Source organism: Carassius carassius, chromosome 7, assembly GCF_963082965.1.
Source record: "Carassius carassius chromosome 7, fCarCar2.1, whole genome shotgun sequence".
NCBI classification, from domain to species: Eukaryota; Metazoa; Chordata; class Actinopteri; order Cypriniformes; family Cyprinidae; genus Carassius; species Carassius carassius.
Window position 1 is genome coordinate 38927249 of NC_081761.1, and position 13468 is coordinate 38940716.

Consider the following 13468-nt stretch of genomic DNA (forward strand, 5'->3'; position numbering starts at 1 on the left):
TACAGCTAAAAATATTAAACCAGGGTTTTGTGTGTGGAAAGCATATATATATATATATATATATATATATATATATATATATATATATATATATATATATATATATATATATATATATATAAATAAATACAAATACAAATAAAACGCACACATCTTTCTGCGCCTTCTCCCGTCTTCCACAGAAAACCGCGAACTCGAGTAATTCAAAAATTAACGGTCATTTATATTCCATTTACCGGATGACTAACATTCGTTTATAGATGTATTTAATAATTTCGTAAATACAGTCTGTTTCTTGAAAACGCTACTGGAATACATTTGCATTTTTAATAAGAGAAATTAGGTTTTGAGTATACCTCCACACATCTGCCGGAGCGCGTCTTCTCTTCATTTCGATCGCTCGTACTTTAGGAGGCGCTGTAACTTTCCTTTGTTTTCCGGTAAAACCACTGAAGAACGAAAGAAAGAAGCTTGGAGCAGTCCGACGGTAAGTGTTTAGTCTGTTTTACAGTAACGTTATTCCTTTTGGCTGAGTATGTGCTCGTTGTTTTGTCTGTAGTGTTCTAATGAGCTTGAATGAAGCTTTTAATCGCCCGATAGCTTTAGGAAAAATAACCGTAGGCTAACCATAACATGTCCTGTTGTTGCAATTCAGTTACCAGGTTTTAACCATTATATTTGTACTGAACAACTGCTTTTATATTTACACAATTCTCAAAAACTAGACACTAAAATTAGTAGAAATAAGACAATATCTTAAGCATATAGCATATTTTATAATATTCCTGCTCTTGTGCTGGCTCAGTGTTGTAACGAAAAACAAACAATCTTCTATGTAGTTCAGCTCTTGTTCAATTATTTTGAGTTTAATTCAGAGTCAGTCCATTTTAAATTCGTATGATATTAACTATGTTGTGTTTGTGTTCAGATGTTGAGCATGAAAGCGCAGGTGGATGTGGTCTGCTGTAAATCAGTAGGAACTGATCTGTCCATGCTGGATATTGAGGATTTCATCACAGAAATCTGTCAGCTGAAGAAAGAGGTGGCTTCACTGGAGGCAAAGCTGAGAGAAAGAGGAGACAAACTGAACAGAGAGGTTTGAACAGATCTTCATTTCATCTTTAGCTGCTAATATGGACTGATTGTTGTGTGAATCAATGTCTTATTGTTAATCATACTCTCACTAGATATATTACTGATTGTGTTTGTCAGGATGTGGAGCAGGTTTGGGTGCGTGAGACTGATGGGACAGAAGCTCAGGATTCAGTCTGGAGCGTCAGAGATCAGAGATCCAGAGACACACAGGACTCAGAGCTCAGCCTCACTTTACTCTGTTATACTGACGCTCAGGATCATGAATCCACTGATCAAACCTCTGACTGTAACGCTGGAGAACAGCAGATGCTGCAGACGCCGCTGAAGATGTGCTCCGTCAAACTGGTGGACTGCAGGAACCTGATCGAGAGCAGAGGAGAAGAAACCACCGTAAAGGAAGAACCAAACTCTGTAAAGGAAGAACAACACACTGATGAGGAAGAACAACACACTGATGAGGAAGAACAACACACTGATGAGGAAGAACAAGACACTGATGAGGAAGAACAACACTCTGTAAAGGAAGAACAACACACTGATGAGGAAGAGGAGGTTTATGAAGATCAGAATAATGATGAGGATGATGACTTTGTTCCTTCAGGTGTGTTTCTTCCTTTTATGACCCCCTTAAAGGGATACTCCACTCCAAAATGTTTTTTTTTTCATTAATCACAATCATGTCGTTCCAAACCTGTAAAAGCTTGGTTTGTCCTCGGAATGCCCACAGTGCACGCTCTTCTGTGTCAAGCCTAAAGCATCAAGCTTTGCCTGTTATTGTTTTGAAAATGCGACCTCTAGCAGCAAAAACTTACATATTGTGCCTTTAACTGTTACATTTATTTCAAAATATTACTAATAAATCTTAATCTAATCATGACAAACTATATGTAGTTGGAAAGGTCTAATACTCCTAAATAGATATTTAACATGGAAATGGTGCTTTAAAATCTTTTAGCAGACTCCTCCCCCTTATGACGCTTTTCCACTGCATGGTACGACTCTGCTCAGCTCGGTTTGGTCAGTTTAGTACGGCCTTAGAGTAGGCGGGATTATTCACGTATCATTATAGTTGCGCCGCCTCTACTGCCGTGACTCCTGAAAATAAATTTCATTCCGTGTCGCCACATCCAGCTCTCTGCTCTCAATGAAAGGAACGTCTGTACTACCTCAACAGACAACGAAACCTGGTTGTTAAAAAAAAGCACTTGTTTAAAATAGTGAGTTTGATCCTTCGCTGGCTGTGCAGATTTAATTGTAGCGGTTGTGTTTGTGTCTCAAGTTCAGTGACGCAGGTAGTGACGATTCTCTTTGGGCCAATCCGTGATCAGCAGAGCTGATTTTAATTCAGCCCAAATTACGCCACACGGATTGAGCATTTGGTGCCAAATTTTACCAAAGTTCAGATTTTTCAACTCGTACGTTTCGCAGGTCAAAACGCACGAGTTGAAAAATCTGAACTTTGGTGTTCAACAGAAGAAAGAAATGCATACAGATTTGTAACAGCATAGGCCCGTCAGGAGACGATTCCTGTTCAAGGGCTCTCATATGTTTACATATACATAATTTTGCATTAACATAGCCGATACATTTCTGGTAATGCTCATGCGTTAACTGAGAACATACTTGTCAGAACTGCTGCTGCTCAAATGCGGTTAATCCTGAAAATGCTAGTGCAGTAATGCATATTTTTGTTCCAAACACTGAATTAAATTTGGCTGGAATTTATCATTTTCACGATTAATAGGAATACAGATTTTGTGTCAAACCTAGCTACCACCCCTCATTATGCTCTTTGCCACTCCAATTATAAAATACTGAATAGCATTTGTTGTGAATTCTGGCAATCTGAGGAACCGAGAACATTATATTTTATTCAAATGTTGTTCCTTTCAGATGACGAAGCTTGTTCATCTTCTGATGGAGAAACTGCCTCCACTTCCAAAGAGCAATGGACAGTGACAGACTGTGGAGAAACATTGAGCAAGCATGGTCATTTAGCAACACAGGAGATAAAGTACACAAAGCAGAAAGACTTCAGCTGCAACATATGCAACATCAGTTTTCCAACCTTCAAAGAGAAGAGACTTCATTCAAAAGAGCACAGCGTGAAGAAGGAGTTTCGCTGTGAACAGTGCGGGAAGGATTTTTTCACCACTCCTTATAATATGAAAGCTCATATAAAGACACACGAAGAAAAGTCTCTTCAGTGCAACGAATGCAACAAGTATTTCCGCAATAAACGAGATCTTTCAAGTCATAAGAGAATTCACACGGGTGAGAAACCGTACAAGTGCCCTCAATGTGAGAAGAGCTTCAGGCAGACATATCATCTGAAGAGACATCTACTCACGCACAGCAATGAGAGACCGCATCAGTGCAATGAATGTGGAAAAACTTTTAGAAGCTTAGCTTCATTAAATGTACACCAAAAAATGCACTCTGATGACAAACCGTATCAGTGCCCTCACTGTGAGAAGAGCTTCAAATATGGAATCAGTCTAAAGAACCATGTGTTAATGCACAAAAATGAAAGACCGTTTCATTGCAGTGAATGTGGGAAAACTTTTACAAACGCAGCTTCTCTTAAGTTACACCGAAAAATGCACTCTGATGACAAACCGTTTCAGTGTTCACACTGTGAGAAACGTTTCTATCATACGACTCACAGAAAATCGCATGAGCGGACTCACACCGGAGAGAAACCATACCTGTGCTCTGACTGCGGGAAGAGCTTCGCTAGTTCATTTGCTTTCAAAATTCATCAGAGAAGTCACACGGGAGAAAGACCTTATCCCTGTAGTGATTGTGGGAAGAGTTTCTATAAGCTAAATGACGTAAAACTACACCAGAGGACTCATACAGGAGAAAAACCTTTTAAATGCTCACTTTGTGACAAGACTTTCGCCGTATCAACTTCCCTGAAGACCCATGAACGAATACATACAGGAGAGAAACCTTACTGCTGCTCCATCTGCGGAGAGAGATTCGCTTTTAAATGGAGCTTTCAGAGCCACAAGAAGAAGCACGCTGCTCCAGAATCATCATAGCTTCTTCAGGCAAACTGGCCACTTGGACGTTCTCGAGAAGTCCAGAACAGATGTCAATCCATTTGATGGCCGTCGGCTTAAGAAAAAGTGTCCGATTAAGGAATGTTGATGGCCAACAAAAGGGGTTGCTAATGCAATCTATATTTGCTGATAAAAAAAATGAAACTTTTCCAAAGGAGAGTGCCTCATGTTGGCAAGCAAAAGATGTAAAGATAAAGGCAGTTGGGGAGAAGCTTAAAGGAAAAAAAGTGAAAAGTTACATCATGTTACCTTTGTTCGCCTCTCTCACTATACATGGCATGTAGCCTATAGCACTGTGGTAAAATCCCAGGACACCCCTAGCCTGAGCGTCCACTGCTATTTATCACTCTGCATCGTCTGGCATGAATATCCATTCATTCATAAAGAGACCGCAGCGATTCTACAACGGGTTAATTTTAGTTCATACAATAGGCTAATACATTTATCTCAGTCCTCGGTTGAAAAAAAAAATAATTGAAAGCTTTACGTAATTTGTAATGGTTTTACTGATTGTAATGAAAATTGTATTGGTTTTAATGTAAACTGTAATAGCGCCTGTTGGTCTCTACTGGTAATTGGTCGCTTTCTAATCATGGCTTTTGTTAAAGCCACTAAATTCTAATGTAATATGTCCCAAAACACACTTGAGGAAACCATTATTTAATGGTTAAAGGTCCCGTTCTCCGTGATCCCATGTTTTAAACTTTAGTTAGTGTGTAATGTTGTTGTTAGAGTATAAATAATATCTGTAAATTCTGAAGCTCAAAGTTCAATGCCAAGTGAGATATTTTATTTAACAGAATTCGCCTACAAAAATCGACCCGTTTGGACTACATCCCTCTAGTTCCTGCAGTAATGACGTCACTAAAACAGTTTTTTGACTAACCTCCGCCCATGTGAATTCACAAAAAGGGGGGCGTGGCCTTGTTGCGCTCCGACGGAGAAGAGGAAGAGCTGCGTTTGTGTTTGTCGCCATGTCGTCGAAACGCTGTTATTTTCATCTCGGAGTCCAATCACCTTTGTTTGGCCTTCCCAGGTATGCTGTACTTAGAGATCAATGGTTACAATTTATGTTTAACTCGGTTCCCGAAAATTATAATCCACATGTAAAACTATGTGCAGCACATTTTGCTGAGGACAGCTTCCTCAATCTCAATCAGTTTAATGCCAGATTCGCACAAAGATTATTCCTGAAAGGTGGAGCAGTTCCCTCTTTGTCTGGAGAAGGCGTTGTTTATACCACAACTGGTAAGTGTATTTTATTAAGTATTAAGTATTTTATTATTTAAACATCTCCAGCACATGCTCCTGCCCACTTGCTTCTCAAAACTAGTCCAATCGCGTTTCCAGGAGGGCCGTGTGCGCTAAGCTTCTGTCGAATCACAACACAGGAACCGCTAGCCCAATCAGAACTCGTCACGTATTTCTGAAGGAGGGACTTTATAGAACAAGGAAGTCATCAGCCTTTATTACAATGAAAACAGTGGTATACAGATAGGTGAATTGTGTGAAAAATACTGTTTTTTTTTTTTTTACACGCGAAACATGAACACATGTTATATTGCACACTGTAAACAATCAAAGCTTCAAAAAAGTGCGAAAAACGGGACCTTTAAATTTTGATAGTTTGTAATGTTATTTGTAGTGGAAATCATTCAAATTTCTTTGATGGTTTCTATCGTTTTTGTCAGCGGGGCACCATGGGCTTTGTGATGTTATTTGCCATAAATGCAATTTGATTGCTGTAATATTGTGAGATAGTATAGTGATTGTTTGTAGTTATGATGGACCTATTTGGGAGGAAATCCAGGGCCACTTTTTACTCCCAGTCCATCCTTCTTAATTCGTTTCAGTTGTAAATTCAGTTGTAGGTAGTTTTTTGTCAAAAAAAAGAAAAAGTTATAGGAACATTATTTGTGGTTGTAAAAATAAAAATCTAAACCAATATTGTCATTGTAACTAATTGCAGTTAAGAATGCAAGACTTATTAATTTTTGTCTCTGATAGCATGTATTTGTAGTTGACTTGCTTTATTTCTTTTTTTTATAGTAAAAGTACTAAATCATTAATATTGTGAAATGTTATTTCAGTACAAAATTCACTGTTTTATATTTGACTAAACATGATCCTTCATGAATCAGGCTGTGCTGCTAGAAATTTGTGTTATTACAGTAAAATTATTGTCCTGCTGAATGAAGTGTGGAAACTGACATTCAGGATTCATGAATATCAACAGAAAGAGCAGAGAATAAGCCTTCATTTCAAATACAAATTAAAATGTTCTCTATAACAACTCTACAGCTAAAACTGAAAGAAAAAAATTGTTGAAAAAAAAAGGCACACATCTTTATGCGCGCCTTTTCTCCCGTCTTCCACAGAAAACCGCGAACTCGAGTAATTCAAAAATTAACGGTCATTTATATTCCATTTACCGGATGACTGACTAACATTCGTTTATAGATGTATTTAATAATTTCGTAAATACAGTCTGTCTCTTGACAACGCTACTGGAATACATTTGCATTTTTAATAAGAGAAATTAAGTTTTTGAGTAAACCTCCACACATCTGCCGGAGCGTCTTCTCTTCATCTCGATCGCTCTTCAGGAGGCGCTGTAACTCCTTTGTTTTCCGGTAAAACCACTGAAGAAAGAACGAAAACTGACTGGAGCACATATACGGTAGATTCAGTGTTGTCCGTTTTGTTATTCATGTGTTTTTGTTGTAGCTTACTATTGTTTCATCCTTCAAAATTAGCGATTCAAAAAGTTGCAATGACAGATTTAACTTTTAAATCTGATAACCTTCAAATCGTTTAATGCACACTTAAAAGAAAATAACATTAATTTTTTGTTATCATTATTATTATTATTAATTCAGAATTCATTTTGGTCTCATTACATACAAGTAAAAATGCATACATGTAAATGTATTCTCAGATATATGCTCAAGGGCTCTTAGTTTACACAGGCTACTTTCATCCAGATACATTTAACATACAGGCCTACATTTTTCAGTCGAATCCATGATTCTTATGAGCAACACTTTACTTAATAAAAGTTTATATATATATATATGTGTGTGTTATCAAGTAGTTAAATAAATTGCTCACCCTCACTGTCACATTTTATGCATTAAAATGAAGACAGCTCAACTCAACATTTCGCAGAAAATTGTAACTTCTACTCTTCATACTCAAGTACAAAGCAGTACTGAAATTTGACAAAGTATTTTCTAAATATTATAATAGTAATTTTCGAATGTCTTATTATAAATCTAACAGCATATAAAAATAACTATATAAGGGAGTGAAAACGGCAAATGAATAAATTAATCCGTGATCCACTGGTCATGTTGGTAATATGTAATTTTCATTTCATAAGTGTTTATTATCAACTAGGCAGCAAAAATTACGTAATTCTATTACATGTAACTAGTTACTTCACAAGAAGTCAGTTCTAGGTAGTTCAGCTCTTGTTCAGTCAAATAATCATTTTGAGTTTAAAATAAATCAGTGTCTATTAATTATAAATGCGTCTTTTATCACCAAGTGTTTGTGTTCAGATGTTGATCATGAAAGCGCAGGTGGATGTGGTCTGCTGTAAATCAGTAGGAACTGATCTGTCCATGCTGGATATTGAGGATTTCATCACAGAAATCTGTCAGCTGAAGAAAGAGGTGGCTTCACTGGAGGCAAAGCTGAGAGAAAGAGGAGACAAACTGAACAGAGAGGTTTGAACAGATCTTCATTTCATCTTTAGCTGCTAATATGGACTGATTGTTGTGTGAATCAATGTCTTATTGTTAATCATACTCTCACTAGATATATTACTGATTGTGTTTGTCAGGATGTGGAGCAGGTTTGGGTGCGTGAGACTGATGGCACAGAAGCTCAGGATTCAGTCTGGAGCGTCAGAGATCAGAGATCCAGAGACACACAGGACTCAGAGCTCAGCCTCACTTTACTCTGTTATACTGACGCTCAGGATCATGAATCCACTGATCAAACCTCTGACTGTAACGCTGGAGAACAGCAGATGCTGCAGACGCCGCTGAAGATGTGCTCCGTCAAACTGGTGGACTGCAGGAACCTGATCGAGAGCAGAGGAGAAGAAACCACCGCAGAGAAACAACAACACCACACTGATGAGGAAGAAGAGGAGGAGGAGAATAATGGGGAGGATGATGACTTTGTTCCTGCAGGTACGTTTCTTCTGCTTATGACCAGATAAGAATTATTAACAAATTGTATAAGTATCATGTATGTATAAACCTAAATACATGTGGAGCAGAATGAGTTGTTAATTCTGCCAATTTGAGACACAGAGAAAGGAATACAATGAGCTGTACATGTAAAATATATAGAGTTTGCCAGATCGGGTGAATTTCTTCCCAGCTGGGGGTATTGGATTTGATTGTGTGGGTCAAAATTGATTTGAGTGATGAGGATGAAGATCAGAATAAGGATGAGGATTATGACTTTGCCACCTCAAACCAGAGTATGAGCAGAGAATCACTCAAATCTGAAAGTTTAAGGAGGTTATAGTTCTGAAAGATTTTATGGATGTTGTTTCCATGGGCCCTTAAAGTCTTAAATTAAGTGTTATCAAATTTAAGTCCCAAAAAAAAAAAATCTTAAATTGTACAACAGAAGTCGTAAAAGGTTAGTTCACCCAAAATAAGTACAATTCTGTCATTAATCACTCACCCTTGTGTTGTTCCAAACCTATAAGACCTTTGTTCATCTTCAGAACACAAATTAAGATTTTTTGATTAAATCCGAGAACTTTCTGACCCTTCATAAACAGCAACACAACTCCAATGTTCCTAGGTCCAGAAACGTAGCAAGGACATCAGTATAATACATTAGACATTCAACTGTAATTTTACATAGCTACAAGAATACTTTTTTTGTTCAAAGAAAACAATAATAACATAATTTATTCAGGAACTCTCCCTGAGTTACCATCTTTTGCCACTTTGCAGAGTACACCAGAACGTAATCAGCATTGTTTAAGTTCAGTAGACCGTGCACCCATGCTGAATGTAAACAATGCTGATTATGTAATTATTGTTTTTCTTTGTGCATAAAAAGTTTTCTCGCTGCTTTATAAACTTATGATTGAAGTGCTGATGTCACATGGACTGCTTTACCTTGCTATGTTTCTGGGCCTGGGAACATTTCGGTTGCATTGTTGTCTATGCTGGGTCAGAAACCTCTCAGATTTAATAAAAAAATATCTTATTTGATTTTCCGAAGATAAACAAAGGTCTTTCCCAATTTGGAACGACATAAGGGTGAGTAATTAATGTCATAATTTTAAGAGGTCTTAAATTTGGGGAACAGGAAGTATGTGGGTTAATGTTACTTTTAAACTTATGTTTAAACTTCTAAAGAATGTGATTTCATTGAATAAATAGGAGCACTGCACGTTTCAAAGTTAAAACGTGGAAGTTGCGTTTAAAAAAAAAAGTGATGTGACAAACAGCCAAGTATGGTGACCCATACTCAGAATTCGTGCTCTGCATTTAACCCATCCGAAGTTCCCAAACCCACATACAGCAGTGAACATACACCCGGAGCAGTGGGCAGCCATTTTTGCTGCGGCGCCCGGGGAACAGTTGAAGGTTCGGTGCCTTGCTCAAGGACACCTCAGTTGTGGTATTGCCGGCCCAAGACTCAAACCCACAACCCTAGGGTTAGGAGTCAAACTCTCTAACCACTAGGCCACGGCTTCCCAAAATAATAAATTTTATTATAAGCACATTGTTCTTTGTGTACAGCCATTACTGGGGAAATCACTGTGTTTCTGCCATTCCAAAAGTGCCACCAACTGGCAGAGAATGTGCATTTTCAATAAGCCCAGCTGCTATTTTTGTTCAGACCCAGTTATACAAGTTTGAACACACCCCTGGTGCAGTACATACACATGGAACAGCATTTGTTGTAGATTCTGGCAATCTGAGGAACTGAGAACGGCATTTGGACCTGCAAGCATGTAATATTTCACAGTGCCACAGACATGAAGGCGAGCCAGTGGATATCATACGAGAAACATATTTCGTGTTGGAACCGGTTTGAAACTCGGAGCTTAAAATAAAGCTGCTTCAGTTTCACTGATGACTGAAGTGTTAATCTTATTAAGGCTTTAGGTCTATAATTCATTGTAGGCTATAATAGACCTTTTCAATGAGTACCCTAAGCTAATAGCCTAATCTTTTATTATCCACACAGCCCAGTCATGCGGTGATGCTCTATGAAATGATTGCCGAGCCAATTAATTGTAATATTAATTAAATAATAATAAAAGTAACCTAATAGTAATAACCAGAATAATAACCAGAATGTAACAAGTGTACATTAATTGGAAATACCAAATATACTCTTAATAATGACAATTTAATGCTTTGGACAATATCTCTGGCTATAATAGGCTACGTGATATTCCTCTTTTAATGCACCACATCGTCTTATGGCGGGGCCCCCAACATGACCCAACCCCCGCCGGGTGCCCGTCAGCTATGACACTGGCACTAAGACAGTTTGTTTTATTTTGTCTGATCATTCAGTTTTAGAAGTTAGATAATTCATGCAAATTTTGTTCTTTTCAGATGACAGCGCTGGTTCATCTTCTCATAGAGAAAATGCCTCTACATCCAAAGAGCTATGGACAGTGAGGGAGTGTGGAGAGACATTGAGCAAACACGGTCATTTAGTGAGACCTGAGAGAAAACAAAGAACAGAAAGAGTACACCTGCAAGATCTCCAACATCAGTTTTCCGACCTTCAAAGAGAGAACAATTCATTCAAAAGAGCACAGCGTGAAGGAGTTTCACTGCGAACAGTGCGGGAAGGATTTCTTCAACACTCTTAAATATATGTGAGCTCATATTAGGGGACACAGCAAAATGTCTTTTCAGTTCAACAAATGTAGCAACATTTTCCGCAACAAACGAGATCTTTCAAGTCATATGAGAATCCACACGGGTGAAAAACCATACAAGTGTCCTCAATGTGAGAAGAGCTTCACCTGTGGATCTCATCTGAAGATCTCATCTGAACATCTACTCACACACAGCAATGAGAGACCGCATCAGTGCAATGAATGTGGAAAACCTTATGTAAGCTTAGCTTATCTAAAGAAACACCAGAAAATACACTCTGAAAAACCGTATCAGTGTTCACACTGCGAGAAGAGCTTCAAACATGCAATCAGTCTGAAGAACCATGTATTGATGTACACCAATGAGAGACCGCATCAGTGCAGTCAATGTGGGAAAACTTTTACAAACGTAGCTTCTCTACACTCACACCGAAGAACACACTTTGACAAACGTTATCAGTGTTCACACTGTGAGAAACGTTTCCATCATTTGAATAATCTGAAAAAACAATGAGCGGACTCACACCGGAGAGAAACCGTACCTGTGCTCCGACTGCAGGAAGAGCTTCGCTAGTTCATATACTTTCAAAATTCATCAAAGAACTCACACGGGAGAAAGACCGTATCCCTGTAGTGATTGTGGGAAGAGTTTCTATAAGCTAAGTTACTTAAAAGTGCACAAGAGGACTCATACAGGAGAAAAACCTTTTAAATGCTCACTTTGTGACAAGGCTTTTGCTCGAGCAGGTTACCTGAAGACCCATGAACGAATACATACAGGAGAGAAACCTTACTGCTGCTCCATCTGTGGCATGAGATTCACTTCTAAATGGCGTTTTCTGATGCACAAGAAGAAATAAGCTGCTCCAGAATCATCATAGCTTCATCATGTAATTATTTCCAGGCTGTGGAAAAAACACCTTACAGTGTTTTTTGGTTGTAAAAAAATAAATAATTAAGACTAAGAAAACAAGCAGTTTGTAAATTAAAAGATTCCTAGTCGAAATGGGGTGTTTTTTTTTTTTTTAAGAATAAAATTATAATAGAGAGTACTACATGATACACAATAAAGTTTAAGTTACTCGATAAAGAGTAACTGAACTCGAAGGTTTAATACCAGTGAAACTCCGAAATCACAGCACAGTTTCATGAATGTATCTATATCTATACAATCTTTTATCTTTTAAATGGACCAGATTGGTATATCATTGAAATCTGCTGGACTGGGTTAGTTTTTATTGTGCAAAGTTCTATATTATGTTCTCCATTATGTACTTCATGAAACGCTTCCTCTAGTCTGTGTGAAGTTAAAGTGTGACATGAAGGTGTGCATTAGCTTTTTTAGTGTAAGAAAATAAGACTTTCCTCTTCTAAAGAAACGTAATCACACACAGCGATAAGAGACTGCATCAGTGCCCTCACTGCGAGAAAAGCTCTGGAAAAACATCAACTCACACACAGTGATGAGAGGCCATACCAGTGCAGTGAATGTGGAAAAACCCATAAAAACTCAGCCTCTCTGAAGGAACACCAAAGAATACACTCTGATGACAAACCGTATCAGTGTTCACACTGTGAGAAACGTTTCCATCATTCGACTCACCGGAAAACCCATGAGAGGATTCACACCGGAGAGAAACCGTACCTGTGCTCCGACTGCGGGAAGAGCTTTGCTAGTTCATTTTCGTACAGGATTCATCGGAGAGTTCACACAGGAGAAAGACCTTATCCTTGTAGTGATTGTGGGAAGAGTTTTTAAGTGACTTATACGTCTGAGGATAAAAAGAAGAGATACAAGAGAAAAACCTTTTAAAAGCTCACATTGTGACAAGAAGTTCACTATATCAACTTCCCTGAAGATCCATGAATGAATACATACAGGAGAAACATTTACTGCTGCTCCATCTGAGGAGAGAGATTCACTTTTATAGGGGGTTTTCAGAGCCACAAGAAGAAACACTGTGCTCTAGAATCATCTTTCATAAGTAATTTGTTTTAAGTTGTGTAAAAAAATAACTTCCAGTGTTTCTGGGCCGTTATAATTTATTGATTGTAAAAAATAAAAATAAAAAGAATGTCAGTGTAACTCAATTGCAGTTTAATTCAATTAAAAATACAAGTTCTGTTTGTCTCAGGTAGCATTTTGGTGGCTGATTTGCTTCATTTACATTAATATTGTGTTTTTTCAAACACACCTGTCTTCCACAGAAAACCGCGAACTCGCGTAATTAAAAAAATAACGGTCATTTCTATTCCATTTAACCGCTGACTGACTAACATTTATTTGCAATGTCTTTATTTAATAATTTCGTAAATCTATTATAGTATGTCTGTCTCTTATGCCTCTTAAATACTTTGGTATTTTTTAATAAGATAAATTATTTTTGAATAATGTTTAATGGTTTCCTCTTTCTCTCTAACC

General features: G+C 37.8%; 1 protein-coding gene across 1 annotated transcript; it reads left to right on the forward strand.

Annotated features, from left to right (window-relative positions):
• The first annotated feature begins 937 nt into the window (after positions 1 to 937).
• LOC132144317 (zinc finger protein ZFP2-like) lies at positions 938 to 5294 on the forward strand. Its single transcript, XM_059555095.1, has 3 exons — positions 938 to 1096; positions 1213 to 1696; positions 2989 to 5294. Exons 1-3 carry the CDS (start codon positions 938 to 940, stop codon positions 4140 to 4142), a joined length of 1797 nt encoding a protein of 598 aa, XP_059411078.1. The 3' UTR covers positions 4143 to 5294.
• Positions 5295 to 13468: the final 8174 nt, after the last annotated feature.

What these genes read in the sequence shown, in the direction of transcription:
- LOC132144317 (XM_059555095.1), top strand. Translation starts at nt 938, where the DNA reads ATGAAAGCGCAGGTGGATGTGGTCTGCTGTAAATCAGTAGGAACTGAT. An exon ending in GAGACAAACTGAACAGAGAG is followed by an intron (nt 1,097 to 1,212) that starts GTTTGAACAGAT and finishes TGTGTTTGTCAG; the next exon opens with GATGTGGAGCAGGTTTGGGT. An exon ending in TGATGACTTTGTTCCTTCAG is followed by an intron (nt 1,697 to 2,988) that starts GTGTGTTTCTTC and finishes TGTTCCTTTCAG; the next exon opens with ATGACGAAGCTTGTTCATCT.